We start from the raw sequence: 26,415 nt of genomic DNA, 5'->3' as shown, positions 1-26,415 counted from the left end.
TTTATGCTAAGAAGGGAATGAAGAATTACTCCAGCTACAGATAAATTACCGGCTATAAGAGAATTGTCTGTCTTTCCAGTAGCACTAGACGCAGCTCCTCTGCACTCTTGTGAAGTTTTCCGAAAAACTTACAAGATCCTTAATCTCTTGTTTAAAGCATAACTTCAGGCTTTATGCGTGTATTTTCTGTTTACTAGTTCTTTTCTACTCACAAGTACACCACTGAAGTACTGGCCCACTCTTGGAAGTTTCAGAGCTCATCGTTGTGTGCTGTCCAAAGATGATGTCAGGAAAAGATGCTATTATCTGGCTGTCTGTCATGAATACCTGTTATGACCATGCTCTTTGGGGGTGTTCTTGTATTGACTCCTGTATTTTTGAAGAAAACTGTAGCTACTTGAGTACTGAAGGCTTTCGCCTTTTCTGGGTGTTGAGGAAGATAGGGTTTTTTTGTTCTGCTGTTTCTTTCTTAACTTCTTTCTTCTGTAGATGGACATAAACAAGTAATTGACTTTTTATGTGTACTTCATTCTAACTAAATTTCATTTTGTCATAGGTGTTAGAATTAATCTGTACCCGTGAGTCTGGAGCTGTGTTTGAAGCTGGAGGGTTGAATTGTGTTCTGACATTCATTCGTGACAGTGGACACCTTGTTCATAAAGATACTTTGCATTCAGCTATGGCTGTGGTATCCAGACTCTGCGGCAAAATGGAGCCTCAGGATTCTTCATTAGAGATCTGTGTGGAATCATTGTCTAGTTTATTAAAACATGAAGACCATCAGGTAATGTAATAGTTGGCTCAATATGCCATGAATTTAACTTCCATTATGTTTAATAAATGAGTGGCTAGGTATTTTTACGCAGCTTCCACAACTATATGTTTACATATAAAGAATATAGTTATATTTGGATATGATGATAGTTTTCTTTTACAATTGTGATGACAAGGATAAAAATACTGCTTAACATTTGACTCCAAGCACTATTGTGTGACTGTGATCTTATTTAACCTCTGTAAACTTTATTGAAAAATGTCCTGTAACTTTTTTCAGTGCATTTTGAAATTATTTCTGAAGTAGTTATTGTTCGATGTGTGTACCTCAGTCACTATTACATTGAGCTTAAGTAAGAGACAAAAATCACTTTGGTCTGTTCTTTTGCCAAACTAAGACAAGCGATAAAAACATCCACAGTCAGTGCTGAAATATTACATTGGAATCTGGCTTAAATGGTACTACTACAGACACAGCTCCACTTCTTTATTGCAGTTTTAGATGAATAGTCCTGGTAAAATCTAGAAAATTAGTCCTAGAGGAATTATCTTCTTACTGGTAGAATGCTTTTGTGTATGTCATGCTAATGCTTTGCAATAGCTATTCAGGCAAATCTTTCTGTGTCCTGGCCAGGCTTATTGTCCATTCCATTCTCAGTCCCTGTTTCACCCCCACCTCTGTCCTCATTCTTTTCTCTACATCTTCCCTTCCTCCCCCCATTATTAAGCACATTATATTTGGGAAACAATCTTTTTGCCTGATCTAGACTTTTTTAGTATATATTTTAGATTATTTTGAAAGACCTCGTTGGCAGGGGACTGTCATGCTAGCTATTTCAGAATAAGCTACCATGGTCTTTAGACACTATGCAACTTTAATGCGCTGATCGTCTCAGGCAAACTAATCCTGAAATTTAGACCATAACTCTGTAGTGTTTTAACTATTTCCCAACTGATAATATGTTTGAAAGAAAGCAATTGCTGGATCCGTTTGAGAACTGATTAAGATTTCAATATAACTTTATCTTTTAGCAGTTAAGCTTTAAGGTAAGTGTGCTTAAGACTGGAGTAACCCAGGTGAAGCAAGTCTATACTGGTATCCTTGAGAAATGCATTTTGTGTGAAACAAACCTCAGTATTTACTGTGAATGTTGATGTATATCATGGATTTGTCCAGTAACTTCCTTTGGTAAAGTTTTGTTGTTCCACTCCTTACCCCTTTTACACTGTTGGATTTGATCACTTTGCATGGGCTGCCAATTAGAAACATCACTTAAGGGGAAGAGTTAGGACCAGATGAATGTGGGCACAAGACAGTTTATATGTAAGTTTGGGTTTTTAACCTTTCTGCTTAACTCTCAGTTTCTGAAAAGAAATGTAAATACCTTCCACAGTACTCTTGCTTTGTAAACTGATGCTACTAAACACAATGTATTAAATAAGCTGAACCTCTTGTGTGTTTGACAGAGCTGTTCTGATAAAAAAAATCTGAAAAGCCTATGCAGATTGTATAAAGATTTGCAGAGTTGTTTATCCATTGTGCTGTCAAGGAACTGGAGCAAAATGCCAGAGAACATGAATAATGACCATAACAAGTAAAGAAGAAATCCCTTGCAAAAGAGTACTGATATCAGAATGCTTGGCCTGCAGGGACCGTGCCAGAATTTTGACGCGCTTTGCATTTATGCAAAAGAAACTTTTTTTAAATCCTTGCAAACTTAATGGAGATTTAAGATTTTATCTTTGTAAAGTCTGACTAATCTTGTTCCATGTGTTGATGAGTAACTGTCTTTAAGCCCTTGGTATGTGATAGCTGTGCTAGAGGATGGTGATGGGCTGCTCTAGAAGCTGATGACATTTTAGGGACTGCAGTAATTCAGTGATTGGTAAAGAATGGATACTGTTGTTTTGTGGGAGTTCTCTTTTACTGTTTCTTGACACCAGTCTGGTTTGCTGCTGCACACTTATGAAGGGAAATGTGCCAGAAGCAGCTCATCTTGATAAGCCTATGCAAACCCCCTGATTTGAAAGATGGAGACACTTTCAGTGTATAGATGAGAGAGATGTTAAAGACAACTTCTCCCTTTCTTTGTAACACCAGTGTGAGAAGAAGCTGGATCCTTTCCTGGGCAGTTGACCAGCAGTACTTTTTGCTGGATTAAGAGGATTGTCACTAAGCCTGATTTCCAGAGGATCACCGTTGTTTTCTTTTCTTTAGTGACAGAGCAGACCTAAGTTTGGGAGTTTGTTTTTTATTATTGTCACAAAAATACTTGCATATTCCCGGGGTCAGGTGCTCAGCAGACAATGTGGGTTATTTAACAGTAACATCTGCTTTTCCAAGTTTGTCCTCTTTTTAAGCTTAGTTGAATTGGAACACTTATTTTTACTTATGAGATGTATGTAGACCTAGACAACTTCAACTGTCAAACTTAACTGTCAATTTAATACTTTGGGAGTTCTGAATTGGTGCCTCAGCTTATGGCTTGTTTGATAACTTTTCTTTTAATAGAAAGCACCGAATTAATATAGAATTGTAATAGTTGCATAATTGCAATTACAAATATAGAATTATAAATATTAGGGTATTTTGAAGTCTCTAAATATAGAAGGTAACTTAAAAATTTGTTTGCAATTCTATATACATTGTTCTTTGGTGAAAAATTTGAAATTCAGAAAATGCATGAAAGTTAGGCAGTAAAACTTCAGTAAGTTTTCTTGGGGTTTTGGGGGTTTTAAAGTTTTATTATTAGAAAGCTGCTTTAATAGCCTCTAGTATCAGAACAACCAGAAAGTTAAGCACTCTATATTTCAATACCAAGCTGTGGGTTGGCTTTGATTTTATCAAACTGTATTGTTGGAATGGACAGTTGCTGGTGGAGATAGTTGTTTCTTCCAAGTACGACATCTAATAGCCGAAAACTGTTTTTAAAATGTACTTTCAACATCTATTCGTTTGGCTCTTTGATTATTAAATGTATTTTGTTAGATTGCTTTGGGGTTTACATGAAGGAGAAGTATTTCCTTGATTTCTACATATCAACAGAGAAAGTCAAGGAGGGACACCCAACAGTAAAATCCTTCAGTGAGCAGTTCAGAGCACTCTTGGATTCCAACTCAGTTTCTGGCTTACAAAGCCTGTCTGCTCTGTTCATTGACCTTGAAGGGAACCTGTGGAAATCTGCTGCTTCTGCATGTCCTGTTTTCTTGTGAGTATCCCCTTAGCATCTTCTCGACGTAAGTAAGTTTTTTCATCTTTTCTCTTGCATTTAGGTTTCAGATGGAGCTTTGAGATGCTTTGCTTCATTAGCTGACAGATTCACACGACGTGGAGTTGACCCAGCGCCATTAGCTAAGCACGGATTAACTGAGGAGTTGTTATCTCGCATGGCAGCTGCTGGTGGGACAGCATCAGGACCATCTTCAGCTTGCAAACCTGGACGGAGTAGCACTGGAGCACCATCTACAGCTGCAGACTCTAAATTAAGTAATCAGGTGTCAACTATTGTAAGCCTGTTGTCAACCCTCTGTAGAGGCTCTCCAGTAGTAACACATGTAAGAAATCCTTTTATGCTACAACTTTTTACTCTCATAGGATTTTTCCTTCACATACTTTAATATGTGCAAAATTTGTGTTGCTATTTTGTATATAGATACATAGATTTATAGATTTCATTTTTATAAATAAATATATATACACACACACACAAACACATACGTTATTTGTAAAGAGGGGAAATAAGGAAACATTTCATATGGATGTGAAAGCCAATTCTGATAGTATTTTCTAAAGCCCTGTATATTTTTTATTGTTCAGACTTTTAATTATTTCCAGGATCTCCTAAGATCTGAACTTCCAGATTCTATAGAAAGTGCGTTGCAGGGTGATGAGAGATGTGTACTGGATACCATGCGGTTAGTAGATCTTCTTTTGGTGCTACTGTTCGAAGGGAGAAAAGCCCTGCCAAAATCCAGTGCTGGATCTACAGGCAGAATCCCAGGATTGCGAAGACTGGACAGTTCTGGGGAACGTTCTCATCGGCAGCTGATAGATTGCATCCGTAGTAAGGATACTGATGCACTAATAGACGCTATTGACACAGGAGGTAAGCAAAAATACTCTGAAAAAGAGTACGAGATAAATAAAATGTCTTTTTAGTTTTATAATTTGTGGTGTCATAACGAATACCTTGAAATTCTTGACATGCAAGTTCACTTATTCTGTTAAATACAGAACAGGTGCCTTGTTAGTATTAATTCCTGTGCTACCTTTTTTTTTTTATTGCAATTAAGGACATAAATGCTTCCCTATAATTATTGAGGATGCTTAATTTATTTTAAGACCTACTATTTATTTAGAGAACACAGATGAGGTTTAATTTATAATTCTGAGATAATAATTATTTTATTTGTGTCTTTCAGCTTTTGAAGTAAATTTTATGGATGATGTAGGACAAACTCTTTTAAACTGGGCCTCAGCTTTTGGAACTCAGGAAATGGTAAATTAATTTTGCACAATCTTAAAAATTAGGTTATGTATGTAAAAAAGATGAAAAAAATCTACTTTCCTTTTTCCTGTTTAACAGGTAGAATTTCTTTGTGAAAGAGGTGCTGATGTTAACAGAGGTCAGAGGTCATCGTCATTACATTATGCAGCTTGTTTTGGAAGACCTCAGGTAGCAAAGGTATGATTTAAACTGACACAATTAGAAAGCCTCACATACTGACTCTTTGCCTTGTTCTTTACAGAATGTCTTTGTTGCAATGTGTTTAATGTGCTCACTGTCAAATATTTACATGTTCATTACATTGTTTATCAAAATTTATATTTTGTTATGATAGGGCAGTAATGAGTAAAAGTAGTTTTATATTAGCTCTGTAGATAAAAAAGAACAATGTTGTAGCTTTGCTTGCAAGCATGAGAAGATTGTATGAAAGATGTAGGAAAAACATGCTTACTACTTTGGAAGAAGGAATCTTTTTTTTTCATATTTAAAAATATTTTCTCTCAGACTCTCTTACGACATGGTGCAAACCCTGATTTGAGAGATGAAGATGGAAAAACTCCTTTAGACAAAGCTCGTGAAAGGGGGCACAGTGAGGTAGTAGCTATTCTTCAGTCACCAGGTGAGTGCAGTGTTTAATTACATGCCCTTGCTAGTAAAATGCTTATCTATGGTAAGCAATTAAATTTTAGAATTTTATTCTATTATAGTTCATTCTAAAAAATAGTGGCTTGTGACAAACTTTCCTAAACCTAAAAATCGCATATAAGAACCTTAATATTTTAGATACTCTTAAGGGATGGGGATTACCAAAGAAACTGCTGACTGGGCATGAGCAGTGCCAGCGGTCCAGCTCTTCAGCTGTGGAATAGGGCTAGAGTGAGATTTTGCTGTGAGTTTGGAGGATGTCAGCCTTGGTAGTCTCTCTGACATCCTTTCTTCTACATGGGAACTGCATGTTACCTGTTTGTGAAGATTTTGTAGCGCTTGAGCCACGGATATTTAAGTTAGTATTTAGTTCGCTTTAAGGACTTAGAGCTTCTCCTATGAGCAGTTTTGGGTGGTACTTGTTATCAAACAGTTTTTTTCAAGAAGTTTTCCATATGTGAATTTTATGTTTTTAGGAATGCTTATTCCTGTTCAGGTACTAGAGATGTTGGTAAAGCAAGTCGTTGCGTTTACTTGAAGAGGCTTGTTGGTTGGTTGGTTTTTGCCATTAAACATTTTTTTTTTGAAAATATTTTCTAGGGGACTGGATGTGTCCTGTTAACAAAGGAGATGAGAAGAAAAAGAAAGATGCAAACAAGGATGAAGAAGAATGTAACGAACCTAAGGGAGATCCAGAAATGGCACCCATATACTTGAAAAGATTATTACCTGTGTTTGCACAAACATTTCAACAAACTATGTTGCCTTCAATAAGGTAATAGTCATGACTGATGATTTCGCTGCATGTTTTGAATTTCTTAATACACTCCACTATAAAATCCAAAATGGATTTTTTTTTTCAGTGAAAATTATAGCATCTAGAAGTGTAAGTAATGCAAGTGACACTCAAACATATTTCTGTTAGAATAGAAATGGTGGTTTGAGAAGTGTTGAAGTCTGATTTTCTACTTAATATTCTAATTTAAATATTTACTTTATTTGGAAAGTGGTAGAAGCTGGAGAGAGAAGCATACTGTTAACCAAAGTAACATGATGAAAGGATGTTATGTTTGTATAGTACCTCATATAGACTGTGCATGCTGTGTGTTTGGTTACAGCTGTTTGTAGCCACTATAATGAAAAGTACTGGTTTAGGGGAAGAAAGCGAATGAAGTGGTATCAAGATACATTCACTGGAAAATCATAAAGACTGGAAAAAGAAGCCTTCCTTAATGTAAATGTTAATCAATTGGAGAAGGTGCCTCTTACTGAGAGAATTAAAAGAATATAATCTAATACTTAAAAAGGAATGCTATGGGTGGCATAGTGGTTGTGATAAATTGCACCTGACCATAACCTCTCAGCTTCTACACTACACATATAACATTTGCTTAATCTTTCATATGTGACTCTAATGGAGAGAGACTCTGTATGAGCTGATGATAGGAAGCTTAAGCTAGGTAATTTTAAGTGCAGGAAATAAACTGTTAACAATCTGTGCATGGTTAACTGTAGTAGTAGATTGTGGAAAGAAGTAGTTGGCTCTTTGTTTTTTAAAAATTTAATATTTTCTCTATTTATCAGGTAAATCATGTTTTTAAAATTGAGCTTTAAACCATATAGAATTGATGGGCTTATAAATTAATTTCAGTTCTTAATATGGAAAGCTGCATGATCTAACAGCAATTTTAGACTGTAAGGATCTCACCAAAACATGGGAAGTATGTGACAGAAACAGAAAGCTGCATACCTGGGAGGAAAATTAAGTGTGCAGAAATAAATTGCCATCACTAAGAGTGAATTAAGACTGAAGGTAGAATAGGTTTGCCTAGGGAAGGGTTGAGGATGGAAAAATACATTAGACTTAGTGCTGTTGAACCAAAAAACATTAGTAGGTGAATTATTCTTGAAGATAATCTGGCACTTAATAACTACTTTTGGTTCAAATAACCAGAACTGGGATTAATTTTGAAAAAAATGTTGTGTTGAAAGCATACATAAACCTACTTTTGCACTATGTTTATCTTTAACTTTTTTGTTGTTTTGATCACTGTTTGCTTTATCTTTGTAAGGATCTTTTTTCCTTTATCTCTTTTAAAGGAAAGCAAGTCTTGCCCTCATTAGAAAAATGATACATTTTTGTTCTGAGGCACTGCTGAAAGAGGTTTGTGACTCTGATGCTGGCCACAATCTGCCCACAATACTGGTTGAGATAACAGCTACAGTTCTTGATCAAGAGGTAAGAAGGAAGAAAATACCGTCCTTTTTTTAAACCAGTGCGAAAAAAAAAGGGGTTATGCTCACTGGTTTCACCTACTTTTGTTAATAACTAACTCGAAAGTAATTATAGCATCCCTCTGTGACTACGTGTGAAGTTCAGCGTATTTTTAAGTAGAGAAGGTGCCTTCATTATTTCCTTTCCATCCCAATCTATTACAGGATGATGATGATGGCCATTTGCTAGCCTTGCAAATTATAAGGGATTTGGTGGATAAAGGTGGTGATATTTTTCTAGACCAGCTGGCTAGACTTGGTGTCATTAGCAAAGTGTCAGCTTTGGCGGGTCCGTCGTCTGATGATGAAAATGAAGAGGAGTCTAAACCTGAGAAAGTAAGTACAGAATTGATAGCTTGATTTATTCTTGTAAAATCAACACTTCTCTTATGATTTTTACTGTTATGTTTTTTTACTGTTATGGAAATGTCCAGGGAAAGGTAGTTAGGTTATTAAATTAATGCTTATTGGACACCACTTGTTTTGCCTCTGTTTGTTGTTTGCTGTAACTTCATTTTCTGTTAGCATATTCTTACCAGCTAATTTTTCCAATTCATATTTACTTGTGGTCAAGTTGATTTACACTTGATTTTGTGTAGTGTTTTTAAACAAAATTAATCCTTTCTGAACAGAGTGCATCTCTTTCAGTGTGCATCAAATAATCGCACGTGTCTTAAACATTGTTTTGGAATGTATTAAAAATATAAGAAAGAAAATTATTTTCTACATAATGAAAGCCTAATTTCCAACAGTCATGTTGCTGACCGCTCATGAACTAGTGGATAACAGACTACTTCTGCTATCCATTCATTTAAGATTTATAGTTAAGTCTTAAGTGTGTGGTTAAGATTTTTATAGTGGAAGTTTTGGGTTGTTTAGCGTTTTGGGGGGAGGTGGTGGTTGGGTTTCTTTTAGTGATGAGCATTTTTAGCGTTTAGGTAGTAAAAAAACACCCGGACATGGTCGTAGACTCTACATGGCCCTGCCTGAGCAGGGTTTTGGTCTAGATGGCCTCTAGAGGTCCCCTCTGGCCTCAGTAATTTTGTGATTCTTTTCTCACAATACAAATTTTGAACAGAGGTGGATGTCCCAATCAGTAGGTGGCTGTTACAGTAGAGAAATCTGTATCTGAAAGGAAACATCTTCTTAAAAGGATCTTTCTCTATTAAAGAATGCCAAGAATGCCTTTAAAGGTACATTTTGCAGACAGAAGTAGTATAGTTGTATAGTTCTTCTTGTTTCAGTAATTCTTTTTACTCTTCAAGCCTTGTAAAAATGTCTGTTTTGTGTGTTTTTTTTCTTTTTTGGTTGGTTTTGGTTTTGTGTGGTTTTGTTTGTTTTGTTTTGTTTTTTTTCTTTAATGGGTTGAGGTTTTGTATTAAATACAATTTTATTACAGGAGGATGAACCACAGGAGGATGCTAAAGAACTGCAACAGGGTAAACCATATCACTGGAGAGACTGGTCAGTCATTAGGGGAAGGGACTGCCTTTATATCTGGAGTGATGCTGCAGCTCTGGAGCTATCTAATGGCAGTAATGGATGGTTCAGATTTATCTTGGATGGAAAACTGGCCACAATGTATTCCAGCGGCAGCCCTGAAGGAGGATCTGATAGTTCAGGTAGTTTCTTTATGATTCAAGTCCAAGTTAAACTTTGAAACTGTGATATTTATTTATATAATTTGATTGGAGCTATTTTGTTTTGCAGGAATTGGCTTACTAAATAGTAAAGGATGTAAACAGGTGGAAGGTGGTCAGTTAACTGTGATGCTTTTTATCAGGGAGCATGTGACCATAACTTTACTTCCTTGTTGAATTGTGTTAAGTAAACATCTTGCCAGTAAAAGTGTATTAACTTTGTTTTGTTTTGATTCCTCTCCATGTGTACTTAATTTTTTCACCCCAGTCATTAAAAGCACTTGTAGTGGCCGGCCCAGGAAAAGCAGGTTGAAATGGCAATTTGTTGTTTGCTTCTAGCTGGCAGAATGAAACTGCATGTGTTTGAAGACAAAGTAATGGAAAGTTTCTCATTGAGATTGGGAAACAAATTACAGTGTCTTAATTGTTTGTTGGAGAGAGGATAAGGGAACAGACCTTGTGCACTGGCAGTACACAGGTGGTTTTAATTTTCTGTACAGAATACACAATTTGTTCTGGATGCAGAAACAACCCTCTTCTATTGTTTCACCTTTTTTGCGTTAGTTCATATATTTATGAACCAGCAGACATAAAATGCTTTGCAATGTTGTTATGTTTTCAACAAGCCATTGAGTGAAATAACAGAACATATTATGATTCAGGATAGAAATGAAGTGCTAATGATTTTATCCAACAGTATTGAGGCATAAAGACAAAATGGAATGTAGTGTGTTTCTGGATTATAACCCAGCTGGGACCACTTTCAGGCTTTTGAGGGTGGTCAGGAAATGTGTCCTTGCATTCTTTTTTAACAAGGCTAAGACCTTAAAAGGTGAACAATTTCTGTGTTGAGGTATTGTTTATCGTACAGTACAATTTTAGGAATATCCATGAGGTTAACTTCTTATATCCTCATAGTCTCTGGATGCCAATTTTCCTTTTTTTCCTTCCAAATGATGTGGGCATTGGGATGAGACTCACTTCTGTACAAGATGAGTGGAATGTGTATGGCTCAGATGAACTTGGAATGAAGAGAACTTAAAAGAAAAGAAGTCAGATTGAGTATTTAAGATGTCGCTTTATATCCATCTCTTAAAAAAGATGGAATAAATCCAAAGTTTTTCAACAGGATACCTAGCATGAATGTTATGGAAGGAAAGGAGCTAAACTAGTTTTAAAAGAGCCTTTCATGCAATTTTTTGTCAAATAGACATCTAATAAGCATGCTGACATTGCAGTGTAATTTGCCTGAACTTTTAACTATTAGCTCTAGGCATGTGCAGCAGCTTCCCTTGTAAGAAAACAGTATTTGTTGAGTTTAACTAAAATTAGTTCAGTAGAATATAGACTAGGAGTAGTATCTTTGTCCTGAACTGCACTATATGTTCTGCTGTCTGAAATCATTAATTTCTTGGTATGCTCAAGAGTACAGAGGGTTGAGCAATGGAATTTATTAGTGTGTATTGCATGATAAAAGCTAGGGTGGGAAGAGGAGATGCATATACCATGAACATTTTTGGAAGGTCTGTACTCGCCTCTCTCCATGCTAACTTAATACTTGTTTTGTTTGAATTTTTATAGAAAAAAATTAAAAATTCAATGCAAAAATTGAAATTTAATGGTAATTCAGTTTCAGAGAACCTAAAATTATTCACAGTGTGTAATCATTACACTTTCAGTGCAACATGCTATATAATAAATTTGTTAAAATGCAATTATGGAAATTTAGGTTTCATTGAGAGATTTTTTGGTTTTTATATGATATACCAAAAATTTTTTTAGAAACCTCCTATCTGGAATCTGATTTTCCAGCAATGAAGAATCTTATGCCTCAAGAATACATACTTATTTTTGCAGAGAGATTACTTTTGTATTATGCAACAATAAAAAAGGCAAATTTAAAAACCCTAGAGCATGTCATTGCAGCAAAAGGAAAACAGCAATTTTACAAGCGCATGGACTGCAGTAGTTGTATTTACCGAATTGGTATGCTAAAAGATAAGGATACATACTTACTTTGAAGTTGAGATGTAATCTTTACATTAATTATCACATTTTTATTTAATTTATGAACTAATCATATTGTATAGAATTATGCTAAGTAATACTTCAAAGGTAGTGTGCAGGCTTTTGATTACTAAAGTATTAAAAAATAATTGGATTGAAACTGAGATGATTATTTGTAATAACTTCAACCTACATATCCTAAAAGTCGGATATGATTCAGTTTGTCATCTGTTAAATATCTCCATGTAAAAATTAGCTTCTAATCAAGTGGCGCCATTGGACTTTTTTTTTTTTTATTTCATGTTTTCCTCACAGGTATAGAGGTCCTTAAAATTTTCATAATTCCTGAAAAATTAATAGGAACATCTGCATTATAACTTGAATTAATATAATGTAACTGTATTAAGTAACATAATTGTGGCTTTCTTACTTTCTCCGAGGTAAATGTAGAGTTTTACAAAGGAGATACAAAAGTTTTAGTATAGCTTATAAAAGAATTTGAGCCTTTGTGACACTTAACTGGAGCAAATAGCTTTTCTCTCAGCTCAATTTTGCTTTGAGCGCATGTTGATTGTTGGATTCTGAAGCTCTGTGAATTTTTTTCTGGTTTATGTATGGCTTCAACATCTTTTCTTGTCTAGCTTTACGCTATGAAGTTGCTGTTTTCCTGCTAGAGGATTCATTAATTTCCTGTTTATAAAAACTTCCTTTTGAGAACAGATCATGCTAGCCATAATGACATGTATTATTTTTATAAGACTAAAAGTTTATCATTGATTTATTTGATCTTCCTATTATAATTGTAAAGATGAACAAATACATATGTCAGTAGCACCACTCAAATAGTTGCATTGTCCACTTCGATGTGATCGTGGAGTACATCATTGTTGAAGTACGTAAATAAACTGGGAATAAAGTTAGAAGGCTTTGAGACCCTTAATTTCAAACTTAATTTTGCATTGAATGGTTTGCTCTTGCAAAAAATGCTAAATAATTGTTTGATATATATGATGGTGGAATCAATTTTTGGAAGGAAAAAAAAAATGTTTGTTTCTCTTTAAATAGAAAGTAGGAGTGAGTTCCTTGAGAAGCTGCAAAGAGCTCGAAGCCAAGTAAAACCATCTACCACAAGCCAGCCAATTTTATCGGCACCTGGGCCAACTAAACTTACTGTGGGAAACTGGTCTCTCACCTGTTTAAAAGAAGGAGAAATTGCTATTCATAATTCTGATGGTCAGCAAGCTACAATACTGAAAGAAGATCTGCCAGGCTTTGTGTTTGAATCTAACAGAGGAACAAAACACTCGTTTACAGCTGAAACCTCTTTGGGTAAGTATGTAGGTAAGTGTTATGTGCAGGTAGGAGCAAGCATATAAAAGGGGTTTTTTTGTGTTTGTTGCTTTTCATACCTGTGAGAAATTGTGATTTTTGTAAAATTATCTTGCAGGGTCAGAATTTGTGACTGGCTGGACTGGCAAAAGAGGAAGAAAGCTGAAATCTAAACTGGAGAAGACAAAGCAAAAGGTTGGTGACCATCCGTGAATTTTAGAATTCGAGAGGGTTTTTTTTATCTTAACGTGCTTATGGAGGGTTTTGGGTTTTTGGGGGTGTTTGGGGTTTTTTTTGTAGTTTCCTCTTAGGGGATTAAAATCTTCTCTGATTTCAACTAGAGACAATTTTATGCTGAGCTTGAAGGCGAAAACTTCACTTAAAGCACTGCAGAAGTGCTTTGTTCTAGAAGTCTTAGAAACTATGCTTTTCTAGAGCAGACCTAAATTTCCTTGAAAAACATAAGGAAATCCAATCTTCCTGAGATGTATATTTGTATAATTCTGGAGGATTTTCTTATGCAAAAAAGATGTTAAGGACAATACTACAATTCTATCAGAGGCATATGTTACTTCTAATCACTAAATTCAGAAACTAATTTTTGGCTGGATTTTGTGACAGATGGGGGATGGAAATGAACAGTCTGTGTTGTAAGAGTTGAGGTAGTAAAGCAAAATGAGTTAAGACTCTCATTTTAGACTTTTGTTTGAAATTCTTCTTTCTCTCCTCAAATGGAAGGGGGAAAAAACCAAAAAGAGGAATTAGGAGAGGAAGTGTTAAGTTTTTTTACAAAAACACCAAATAACAGTTTGTTCCACGGGCTTGAGCCATGGGCTCAAGCTTATATTCAGTCTTGACCATTCTAGCAGGTTCTAACTGTGCAGTTCATGTGTTTTGTACCAAAAACCTGCAGCATATAAAGACACTTGTCTGAGAAAATGTGACACTAAATTGAAAATGAGCAAACTATGTGAATGAGAATAAGAAAATGGAATAAGAAAAGAAAGTCAGTGCTCTCTCATACCTGAGATTGCACTGTGTAGCTCCAAAGCTTGTGAAACATTTTATTGTGGGACACAGGATGATAATGAAAAGGAAACAGTTTGAGGGAAATTTCCTAAAAAGCAAAATGTTATTTATTAACAATGTGTTTTATCAAATCTATATCTTTTGTGGTTCACACTTAGTAGAAAAAGTGGTAAGGTCACATAAGGACTTTTTGTGTGAATTGGTCTGCCGAATGCGAATAGAGCATTCAGGAAGCATTTAAAACCTCCCTGATCTTACCTCTAAAAAAGATAATCAGATACAGTTCTAGAAAAACAAATGTACAGATTGAGAGGCCCATCTTTTCTCCTGCCTTTGTGGTGTAATTTTATATATGATGGTAAGCTTAGTTTTAATGTGTTTCTGTGTATTTGCATTTGATTCCCCTGTGCTTTCATCCTTTCATAACCTTTGCATTTCATGAGATATGATAGGTTTTTGATTCTTCCCTACTTTTTTGTGTCTGTCCTGGACTTCTTTAAAAAGAGTGACCAAGCTTCTAGTATCTTGGGGAATACTAAGTATCATTATAGTAAGGTATGACTTTTGATTATCCAAATACATTTGTAGGTGCGCACTATGGCAAGAGATTTATATGATGATCATTTTAAAGCTGTTGAAAGCATGCCTCGAGGAGTAGTTGTAACACTGAGGAACATAGCAACACAGTTAGAGTCTGCATGGGAACTCCATACAAACAGACAGGTAAGTCTGCCTCCTTAAATTTATGATACTGTCTGTTGTGATGCAAAGGAAAGTCACAATATGAAATGTTTTTCTGAAATGTGGTGCTGTTAAGTGCATGGAATTCCTATTTATGTACTTTACTTAGATATCATTTTAAAATTAAACAAGTGATGAAAACTGTTACCTTGTTTCACTGTAATTGTCTCTTTCTCTTCCAGTGTATTGAGGGAGAAAATACTTGGAGAGATTTAATGAAGACTGCTCTGGAAAACTTAATTGTACTATTGAAGGATGAGAATACTATTTCTCCATATGAAATGTGCAGTAGTGGCTTGGTTCAATCATTGCTTACAGTTTTAAATAATGTGAGTTTATAGGACATAACTATTTGAAGAAAAACTTTCTTTAAAAAAATAAGTAGACATGCCTTAATTTAAGAAATGTGTTATAAATATTGCTTTTTCACTTGTTGATGAAAATTAGGCAGACTTGATCCTATCGGTGGTCTTCCTGTTAAATATGTGCTATCACAAGAGATTACTTTAGTTCAAATAAGCTGTTAAAAATATTTAAATCAAGACTGGTCAGTTCTAATGGCTGATATCATTTAGCTTTACACAAGTGGATTTTAAATAGGGAGTTCAGTGAGCCAAAACAGTTTTTTTTACTAATATAAAGAATGAATATCTTGATTTGTATTAAAAGTAACTTTTTTTTTCTCGTAGAATGTTGATTTAGATGTGAAACAAGACTGCAGTCAACTGGTAGAGAGAATAAATGTTTTCAAAACGGCATTCAGTGAAAATGAAGATGATGAAAGGTAATAACCAAACCAAACAAAAAAACCTTTGCATCTGTGAAGCACTATGGTATGTTTGAAATGTATTAAAGACAAAAGAACAATTCTTTCAGTTGCAATTCGTATTTCTCTGGAATAGAAAATTAGTCTTAAAAGACAGCCATGTGCTATCTTAAGTAGCAGTTGAAAATATCACTGAACTACTTCTGTCTCCAAAAGTCACACTAGACTGAATGTATGTCTTCTGGCAAATATAGAGTGACCTCTTTTCATCACTTTACAGATTAATTTCTCTTACTGTGCTGTAACCATGTAATTGGAACAGATTATATCAGTAGAATAGCTCACCGAGATATTTGCTACAACTACGTACTGTTCTCTGAAATACTGTAGGATTCTTCTTTTCACTTTGTCATGTGATAACGTAGTAACTGTTCACTTTCACAGTCGTCCAGCAATTGCATTAATTCGGAAGTTGATAGCAGTGTTAGAATCTATTGAACGTCTACCTCTCCACTTGTATGATACACCAGGATCTACATATAATCTCCAGGTAAATGAGCAGTGATAACAATATATCATACTGAGTGACACACAACTGAATGTTATATTTGAACATCAGGAGAAGTCAGACGCATTGAGTCTCTATGAAGCATATTCTTGTAAAGGTGGATAGAATTAGGTTAGGAACAATGACTTTTTTAGTGTTTATTTCCTCTAACACTTAGCTTAAACGTTTGGGTGTTCCTCTGTCACTTCTACACTGTGAAGTAAAAGGATATTTTGATTGAAGAGATAATGTATTTGTTCTTTCTTTTGTCTTCAAGTATTGTTCTCTTTATATGGGAATATGGCCCCTAGTAAGTATCCGTACTACTTAAACTAGCATTTTGTTGAAGACAATTATAAGATGTGTTTATTTGCAATGACTAGGGATGGACTATATTGGTTTAAAGGTCCCTTCTAGGACTGTGTGCTCATTTGGTGATGCAAGACACCTGCAGGATCAGCAGCTTCTTACATAAAGAAAATAGTTTTAGAAAGTTGCAAAACCACTGTTGTTATTGAATATTTTAAAAAAGCTTTTTCAGTTTTTGTTATTGTAGTTGCTAGTCTAAAAGATGTGGAAATAAAAGCTATGAAAACACGTGTGAAGTGAGAAAGTATTAGCTCAAATGTAGACTTCACTTATATATTGACTGCTATATTAAAGAATTGTTTGGCTAATGGAAAAAAATGGAGTACTAGAGAGTTACTCTTTAAAGCATTAAATTAGAATATAGTTTGCTTAATTTGCACAACAAAAATACTTGCTATGTCACTAGAACTATTGTGGTGAAATATATTGCTTTTCTTAAGATTAAAAAACCTAAACAGAAAAGCCTATATTGATGTTTACCTAATCTTTCAGATATTAACAAGGCGCTTGAGGTTTCGTTTGGAACGTGCCTCAGGGGAGACATCTTTAATAGATCGAACTGGTAGAATGCTAAAGATGGAGCCTTTGGCAACTGTTGAATCTCTAGAGCAGTATCTCCTGAAAATGGTGAGCAACATAACACACACATAGTTCGTGGTTGCATTCTGCATCTCTAATATTTGATTTCTTTTCATTTGTATGTAGGTAGCAAAGCAATGGTACGACTTTGATAGGGCTTCATTTGTTTTTGTACGAAAACTACGTGAAGGCCAGACGTTTGTGTTCAGGCATCAACATGATTTTGATGAAAATGGAATTATTTACTGGATTGGGACAAATGCAAAGTGAGTTTCTTCAGAGCTCAATATTTTAAAGTTGGATAGAATAAACTTATTTGTGGGGTAGGGTGAGGAGAGAGAATTCATAATTAAATGAAATCTCTTGCAGTTTTTTTAGGAATGGGTGGTATTGTTGATTTTACTGTTGATCAGTAGAATTACATTTCTTTTTGGTCTATTTAAATCATAGAAAAATATTAATCTCAAGTTGTTTTGAGAATTTGTTTATGCTTACCGAAGAACTGAAGGGATGGGGAAGTTTGGGTCTTTGTTTTTGTTTGCTGTAGTTCTAGTCATTTGTTTGGTTTGTGTTTGGTTTTTTTTTAAACAACTAGTAAATTGATGTTTGGAATGTCTTTAAAGTTATCAAGTTATATAAAATCATATAAAACATTTTTGTTTGTAATAAACTCAGCTGTAACCTACAACTTATAGGAAATGTCAAAAGTTACTGATACCTTTTTTAATGTAAGTAATAATTGAAAGATACATTTCTCTTTTTAATTTAGAACTGCATATGAGTGGGTGAATCCAGCAGCCTATGGGTTAGTAGTGGTGACATCCTCAGAAGGAAGAAATCTACCTTACGGTCGTTTAGAAGATATCCTAAGCCGTGACAGTTCAGCTCTGAATTGTCATACTAATGATGACAAGAATGCTTGGTTTGCCATAGATCTTGGCCTTTGGGTTATACCATCAGCTTACACATTACGCCATGCTCGAGGTTATGGACGATCTGCTCTCAGAAATTGGGTTTTCCAGGTATCTAAGGATGGACAGAACTGGACTACTTTGTATACTCACGTTGATGACTGCAGTCTCAATGAACCAGGGTATGTCATTGTATTTTATCACTTTTATAAAACTTAGCTCAGTTAAAAACATACTTGGCTGTAATGTGTACTGTAGATTCATTAACATAACTATGTAAAGAAATGGTAGGTGATCTAAATTATCAAGGATAGGTAGGAAGATAAGTGATTCATAATTGTCTGCATGGTTAATAATGGCATCTGTCCTTTTCCATCATTATAAATTTCGCATTTGATGTTTTTTTGAGAAAACAGTGACACCAGCATTCATCCAGAGTTTATCCCTAATGTTAATAGTTTTGTATCTTGTGTTCTTGGCAGGTTTTTATTTTATTCATACATTATCAGCATTATGATTTTGTTTGCTTTGATATTTTGCTATCCCACCCACACCCTGTTTCTAATAAATTTAAAGGTCTACAGCAACTTGGCCTTTAGATCCTCCAAAAGATGAGAAACAAGGTTGGAGACATGTTAGAATAAAACAGATGGGAAAGAATGCCAGCGGGCAAACACACTACCTCTCTCTGTCTGGATTTGAACTTTATGGCACTGTGAATGGAGTATGTGAAGATCAGCTGGGTAAGGAAAGTTGTGTGTATGTCCTATTTGTTTATTCGTTTGCATTTTAAAAGGACAATATAAAAATCAATGTGACAAAGCAGGTTAACTTTTTGCAATGGAACTTGCTTAGAAACTTATTTCCTGTTCAATATATTTTAAGTCTTTTCATTTCAATTTACATTTCTTGTAGGAAAAGCTGCTAAAGAAGCTGAAGCAAATCTGCGAAGGCAGCGGCGTCTGGTCCGTTCTCAAGTGTTGAAATACATGGTTCCAGGAGCTCGTGTGATCAGAGGAATTGACTGGAAATGGAGAGATCAGGATGGAAGCCCACAGGGCGAAGGCACTGTTACAGGAGAACTGCATAACGGTGAGCATGAACTGTCTGCATTAGTAAATGTTTGTCACGCGATTAATTCATGTGGAATTGGTAGCATTAAAATGAAATTTCCTTTGTAGGAACTTGAAGTTGATAAAATTTAAAATATTTTGGGGAGAAGCAACAGAAGTACTGCAACTGCTCTGGCCCATATGTGAAATTCCATTTTAATGCATGAAAAAAAATTCTTACCATAAATGAAACTTACTTTAGAGCTTTGCTTAATTGAAATAATATTGTTATTTAGACAACTGCCAACAAAGACGAAAAAGTATATGAAGATGATTAATGCAAACTGATAATTTAAGCTTTGGGCTTGCAGAATCTATAATTACCTTCTTCATTTCTTCTAGCTTAGCATTTGCAATATTTTTCTTGACTTTTGTTGTATCCTGTACCTTTCCTACCTTGCTAGCTTCATTGGGATCAAATTGTTACTTTTCATGCTTTCAGTTAAGAAAAATTAACTTCAGGAGAAAAATAAAGATCTGTAACGGCCAGGGTAGTCTGTGCTCGGGAGGCTAAGGTATTGAAGAGGCTTCAGAAGAGGTGATGATCTTGTCAGTTGAACACGTTTTCCACCTTTTTCTTCTTCTTCCTCTGTTTTGGGTTATGTAAGACTTGCCTTGTTTCTGAAGCATCTTCAGCCATTCTTAGGATTGTTCTTAGCCAGATCTTCAGCTCTGAAACATGAAGAAATGTCCACAGTACAATGGCCTGAAATGTTTTGAAAATTCAGATGTTCTTTAAGCCATTCAGTATAGCTCGTAGGGAGTTCTTCCATCATCTGTATATTGTTATTAGGCGCTACAGTCTCCATAGCTACATTCTCACCTTGAAGACTTTAGGTATTATTTTTATGAGTAATATTATACTAAATCAATGTTTTTGTTCCTATGTTCCAGTAAAACTTTCCCACTTAAGCATAGGTGAAATTGAGGTTTGTTTATCGAATGGTGACGCCAAACAATGGGAAATGTGTATCAGCAGACTCATTCCTGCCACAGTTGTCTTGACTTTTTTGTTACTAGTCACAAGTTTAGACAGAGTTTAGTTTTTTAGAAAAGTTTAGTTGTTTTAGGGCTGTAATGAGCCCTAATGGAGCTGTAAGTCTCCAAGTGTGTAATACGTATTAAAAAATTGTGCATATTTAAAACTGTAATTAATATTGTAGGAGAAGGAACTACACAAAACAACGGGTACTTAGTTATGCTTTTCAGAATACCCTGTCCAGATATTCATAAGGGAGGAAAATATCATACTGTTTAACTGCAGTATGGAACTTGCTTTCTTTTTTTTTTGTACTTGATAAGAAAGGCTAATTGACTGTAGAAAGGCAGAAAGTCAGACACTTCTCAGCTTTACTCTTCAAAGGTTTAGTGACATGAAGCTACTAAGATACAGCTCATGGAAGTGGAATAAAAATCATACAAGAATAATGTGATCTAAACCTACTTGTGTGGGGATGAGATGCCTGCTTTTCGTATCTGAAAACTTTGTCCATTTTTAAATAGTAATATTTATTATTAGAAAATTACCTGTGATGTTTTGTTTTGGTCTAAAATTGATGGGGCTTGGATAGTTATAAAGTAAAATTGCCTGATAGTATTCAAATGAATATTTTATGTGAAATCAGCTCTTTTATTTTACTAAAGAAAAATACATGTATACAGCTGCATCTGGCATCCTGTTTTGAATTTCTGTCTGAGGTTATGAAAGATGACTGAGCTTTAGGGATTTTGTTTCTAAAGAACATGTGTATGAATTAAAATAGTGACACTAGGTTAACATATAACGAGAAAGTACTAGAAGGCTTTTTTTTTTAGGTGACACTGAGATTTTGTAGTACATACACAGCCAAGCAAATATAAATTCCATTTTGCCCATATTTCTGTCCCAGTTAGCTAAGTTCTGCATGTTACCCTCATTATTATTGCAGATTTGTTACATTTAGCTGTTAAAAAAATACCGGTACTCTAAGTAATCATTTAATACAGGAATTGAAGAGTAGTATCTTGTTTTCGGTGCTGTTTTTGTCTCAATATGAAGCTTCATTCTATGATAAGCATTCTTTTTGCAACCTGAAATCCTGTTTGAAGTAGTTCTTACCTGACTGCCATAACACACTTCCTATGAATAGGAAACGTTTGAGTCTGTGTAAATTATTGAACTAAAAAGCTGAATATCAGTAAATTAATTCTTTCCTGTTATATAACAAGAGTAAGAAATCTCAAACTAACCAATTTCGTAACATGTCTTCTGTCAGGTAGATACGCTCATACACAAACATCCAATAAAGAAAAACGTTACAGAATGTCCTTGCAAGAATAAGTTTCTTGATAGCTATTAATAAAGCTTTGATGATACATTTTAATCTAAATTCCTGGTGTTAGTGAATGTAATAATAAAATTTTGATAGATCTTAGCAGGTCGGATTCCTTCCTGAATGAAACTTTACTTTTGCTGGATTCTGGGACCCTGAAGATAGAGGCTGAGCATGTTTGCTGCCTCAGTGTTAACGTTAAAAAATACGAAGTTGGTCAGATTTAAACACTTCCTTTGAAATTGGCAATAAAGTTTATATAGTGATTTTATTAATTGAGACGTGCACCCCTATGAGAAGCTGATCCCACGTTGTGGAGCTACTGTCTGACACGCTCCTGTCTGCTTTCTGCTGGATCTCACAAACTCCTGTCCCTTTCCAGGCTGGATTGATGTCACCTGGGATGCTGGTGGCTCTAACTCTTACCGTATGGGCGCAGAAGGAAAGTTTGACCTCAAGCTTGCACCAGGGTACGACCCTGATTCAGCGGCATCACCCAAACCTGTTTCATCCACTGTTTCAGGCACAACGCAGTCATGGAGCAGCTTGGTGAAAAACAACTGTCCAGACAAGACGACTGCTGCTGCAGGCTCCTCAAGTAGAAAAGGAAGCAGCAGTTCTGTGTGTAGCGTGGCCAGTAGCAGCGACATCAGCTTGGGTTCGACCAAAATGGAGCGGAGATCAGAAAGTGTAATGGAGCAAAATATAGTTTCAGGCACTGACGTCCATGAACCGATTGTTGTTCTGTCTTCCGCTGATAGCGTGCCTCAGGCTGAAGTAGGGTCATCTTCCAGTGCAAGCACCAGCACCTTAACAGCGGACATGGGAAATGAAAATGCAGAGAGGAAGTTAGGCCCTGATAACTCAATACGTACTCCTGGGGAGTCCAGTGCTATATCCATGGGAATTGTTAGTGTAAGCTCTCCTGATGTGAGTTCAGTCTCCGAACTGACTAATAAAGAGGCAGCTTCCCAACGACCTCTGAGCTCTTCAGCAAGTAACAGACTCTCAGTCAGTTCTTTACTGGCTACTGGGGCACCAATGAGCTCCAGTGCAAGTGTTCCTAACTTATCATCTCGAGAAACTTCCAGCCTGGAGTCCTTTGTACGAAGAGTGGCAAACATAGCACGTACCAATGCCACAAACAACATGAATTTAAGCCGAAGTAGCAGTGATAACAATACTAATACTTTGGGAAGAAATGTCATGAGTACTGCAAGTAAGTAAGCTATGTTCATTTTTAGTTGAAGCTTTTGTTGTTTCTTTAGCTTTCAGTAGACTTAAAGGAGTTTGGATTCTGTTGGCCTGATAGAGAAATGGTTAGAGCAGCCTCAACTTTGTGTGTACCTGTGGAACTCGGGATGAGTTCAGAGTTCACATCTTCTGGGGAGTGTTATGTTGTCCTGTAGGGTCAGATTTATATTTGATGGGTACTACAGCTTAAATAATTTTCTATCTGTTACCTGCTTAAGGATAGAGAGTATGGTTTAGATCAAGAGGGTGTAATATTAGCAACAGTTGCTTACGTACGATAGATACTCTTGCTTTCTTATCTGTGTAGATTTTGCATACTCACCTTCTATCTGCTTATTTCCGTTAATTTTCCATTTTCGTAGGAGAAGCAGCTTATGCATATTGTGAAGTCTCTGAGCTTAGGAACCAAGAACGCAGTAGAAAGAAAGTAGTGAACTGCAGCATGATGATTTTTTAGTAGGTTCATGTGTACCATCAGGCTGAATAACAATATACTCTCATACCATGTATGTTTTCTAAGGATGTTTTAGTTATGAAGGCTTAGATTTGGCAATTTATTCAGGCATGTGAAGTGTAAGGAAGCTTGTAGTTGACAATGATTTAAATGATATGTATGTGGTTTAACATTTGCGTGTTCTCAGATTATATGTAGGATCAAGGTATTAGCAGGTGAAGTTGTAAACCTACTTGTTGTGAGAGAGTTCACTCTTCTGAATTTTCAGCATGCTCCCATTGGAAGTGTTACTCAGCCAGCCTTGTTAGATATTTTGGTCAGTAATGGTGATAGTATTTTAACTGGAGAGCTGCATTTCATGAGGTAGGCAGGGTAGAAAAAGTTGCATTAACCAAGGCAGGAAGAACAACTCAGTTTCTTGTTAAGCTTTCATGCTTTTCTAGGACTTCTGTACTTCCTTGCTTAAAAATGTGACATTTGATTTAGCATTTCTGTCTTTAATGGTGTTTTCTTTTTGTTGGGAGATTTATTTATTTTTTATATGTTCTTACATTCCTATTGGGATACCAGGGAGGGCAGGGATATTTGCAGCCTGCATTAAAAATGAAAATAAGATACCCAAGGGAAGTTTTCCGTTTTAGGCAGCTAGTCAATGTCTCAGGTTCTGAAGTAGTTTTGTGTTGGGGGAGAGAGAGCACACCTTTGAAAAACAGGATAAGATACTTCAACAGCACGTTTAATGGATTTCGTGAATGTTTGATGGCATACCGTGCTGAAGCTGGAAATGAGAATGTCAAATGAAAAATAGGATTTAATATTAAAATGTAGTTATGATTTAAAATTATTCCTCATGTAGGAGTTATTTTGTTTGATACATTTTATACAAATAGAAACTGTAAATGGAACTTGTGCCCCAAAAAGAGATCAGAGACTAAATCTGAGTAGTCTCATTGAAGCTATATTAGAGCATTGTAAAAAGCATTTTTTTTTTCCGTTTGTGCTTGTCCAGATTTAAACCACCCCCCACCCAAAACCTATCAAGCAAGTCAAGTCTGTAATCATGATTAGGGATAATATAAGTCTCATTGGATTTACTTTCATGGTTGCATTTAAAAAATCAATGTTTGCCAGGAGTTAAGTTGTGTAGGGTAGCCAGTTTTGATTTGTTCTTGAATTCAGAGCAAATGAAATGCTGACACCTCATGGCTTTTTTTGTTTATTATAATGGCAAAGAGTTTACTGTTAATCATTAGAAGTGAATGGAAGATTTGAATACTGAAAAACTTACTTCCAAGTTGTTAAAACGCAAACAGAAAAACCCTTTGGATCAGAGAATTTCCGTGCTTTCATAGAGATAAGAGTAGGCTTATCAACAAAACTATATTTAAATTTCACTCTCTCCCAACACACAGAAATAATTTCAAGCACTATACGTGCTTGGGTCACTTTTGCTGATTTTATTTTTGTTGGTGTTTTTATTTACAAACTGTTACTCATATTCCTAAGGAAAAATAAAAAAGAAAGTGTTATCTGACAAACAAAAAAAAATACAAAGAGTAGCACTTATTTTTCTCATAAAGCTACCAAGTGCGCTTGGCGGGGCGGAGGGGGAGTTTTTGTTGTATTGTACGCTTTCTCAAGGGTGGTAACCCTTGCAAACCTTGATAATAATTGGCTGAAATTCAGAATTCAGGTTAACCTTTGTTAAGAAAGCAGTGTGTCAGTTTATATAAACTGCAATAATGAAAATGTGTCATTGCACATAGGTATGACTTATACTCAGTTATGTCCACTACCTGAAATTTTCTGTTGAGTTTACAGTGAATTCAGTCTTGTTTCAGTTGTTAACTAAAATGCATTTACTGTTTTATATTTGAATGTGCAGTAAGGTAACTTATTAGTTGTTGTTTGCTTATTCTGAAAATTATTTATATAACTCATCCGAGTAAGGTATTAAGTCATATGTTTCACAGCATGCTATCTCGGGCTTGTTGCCCGTGATGAACGTATGTGGGAATAGTTATGTGAAAGATAACAAGTCAGAACTGCTTTAAGAACTTTAGAAAAATGCACAAAAATGACAAGTTTCACTTTTGCCTTGCAATGTTCTGTTCTCAGTTCTTTTATATGTAAGCCAAACTGTTTTCCCTATGCAATTTTAATTATATTGCTGTTTAGAGGTTAAAGTACACTTTAGGCTTAAAGACAGACACAATATTGAGATAACAAATTTCAGAAATACTTATATGTTGAAAAAGAAGTGAGGTAATTTCAGATTTACAGTGGGAGTTGGGAATTTATTTAATGTTTTATTTTAAACGTATGCAAGGGAGTATGCTTAGGAGTGAGCATCTGCATTGCAGGGTGCACTTGTGCACTGGGAAACCCTTCCCCTCTAGTCTGTTATTCTTTATGGTAAAATAACACATTGCATCTTATAAGTTTTCAACCCCAAATATATTTTTCAACACAGGGCTCATGCATGTAAATTGTACTCTTCAAGTCATCAAATCATTTATTTTATCTTACCATATCTTTATCTATAGCTTCTCCTCTTATGGGTGCCCAAAGTTTTCCTAATCTGACTACAACTGGTACCACATCAACAGTGACCATGTCTACATCCAGTGTTACTAGCAGCAGCAATGTAGCTACAGCAACTACAGTTTTATCTGTTGGTCAGTCGCTTAGTAATACTCTAACTACTAGCCTAACATCAACATCTAGTGAGAGCGATACAGGGCAGGAGGCAGAATATTCTTTATATGGTAAGTTTCATTTTTAAATGAACATAAGCAGACTTCCCATTAATGATTTCTCCTTTTCTCCCATTGTTATGATTTTCTCATGAAGTAGTTTATTTACTGAAAAGTATTTGAAAGTTGAGCTGTTCATATGTTACTAATTCTGTAAGGCAGTAAGTAAAATATTAACATAGTGGTATTTCCTCATGTTTTCAAGTCTTTATTTTCAGCAGTTCCTATCCCATGTTATTAATGTGTCTGGTATACTTTATTTAGGCACTTAATCTTTTCCTTAATCAAATGAGTTGAGTATCCAGTGTAGAACATACAATTAAAATCAAAATGTTGTTTCTCATTGTGTTGGATGGGCATGCTACATATTCAGTGTGAGGTAACTTGTACTGCTCACTGATTGAAAAG

The 26,415-nt window shown here is 35.4% G+C and overlaps 1 protein-coding gene across 11 annotated transcripts in view; it reads left to right on the top strand.

Moving 5' to 3' along the window:
• HECTD1 (HECT domain E3 ubiquitin protein ligase 1) overlaps positions 1-26,415 on the top strand; it is a 59,511-nt gene that overhangs the window by 16,772 nt on the left and 16,324 nt on the right. For 2 of the 11 annotated variants that reach the window (XM_069858367.1, XM_069858359.1), the window contains exons 4-27: positions 557-784; positions 4,048-4,329; positions 4,592-4,880; positions 5,197-5,273; positions 5,361-5,459; positions 5,787-5,901; positions 6,528-6,702; positions 8,028-8,166; positions 8,367-8,537; positions 9,601-9,823; positions 9,912-9,956; positions 12,914-13,189; positions 13,296-13,372; positions 14,795-14,929; positions 15,130-15,276; positions 15,637-15,731; positions 16,158-16,263; positions 17,122-17,256; positions 17,335-17,474; positions 17,978-18,301; positions 18,696-18,862; positions 19,035-19,211; positions 21,926-22,762; positions 25,798-26,019. In XM_069858367.1, the coding sequence (XP_069714468.1) occupies positions 557-784; positions 4,048-4,329; positions 4,592-4,880; positions 5,197-5,273; positions 5,361-5,459; positions 5,787-5,901; positions 6,528-6,702; positions 8,028-8,166; positions 8,367-8,537; positions 9,601-9,823; positions 9,912-9,956; positions 12,914-13,189; positions 13,296-13,372; positions 14,795-14,929; positions 15,130-15,276; positions 15,637-15,731; positions 16,158-16,263; positions 17,122-17,256; positions 17,335-17,474; positions 17,978-18,301; positions 18,696-18,862; positions 19,035-19,211; positions 21,926-22,762; positions 25,798-26,019 (4,681 nt within the window). The remainder of the gene's footprint in view (positions 1-556; positions 785-4,047; positions 4,330-4,591; positions 4,881-5,196; positions 5,274-5,360; positions 5,460-5,786; positions 5,902-6,527; positions 6,703-8,027; positions 8,167-8,366; positions 8,538-9,600; positions 9,824-9,911; positions 9,957-12,913; positions 13,190-13,295; positions 13,373-14,794; positions 14,930-15,129; positions 15,277-15,636; positions 15,732-16,157; positions 16,264-17,121; positions 17,257-17,334; positions 17,475-17,977; positions 18,302-18,695; positions 18,863-19,034; positions 19,212-21,925; positions 22,763-25,797; positions 26,020-26,415) is intronic. The other 9 variants (XM_069858361.1, XM_069858360.1, XM_069858366.1 and 6 more) reach the window with 9 other exon arrangements.

The sequence above is a fragment of the Phaenicophaeus curvirostris genome, chromosome 5, assembly GCF_032191515.1.
Source record: "Phaenicophaeus curvirostris isolate KB17595 chromosome 5, BPBGC_Pcur_1.0, whole genome shotgun sequence".
In the NCBI taxonomy this organism is placed as follows: domain Eukaryota; kingdom Metazoa; phylum Chordata; class Aves; order Cuculiformes; family Cuculidae; genus Phaenicophaeus; species Phaenicophaeus curvirostris.
Note: the sequence above shows the minus strand (reverse complement) of the source record. Positions and strands in the feature narration are given on the sequence as shown.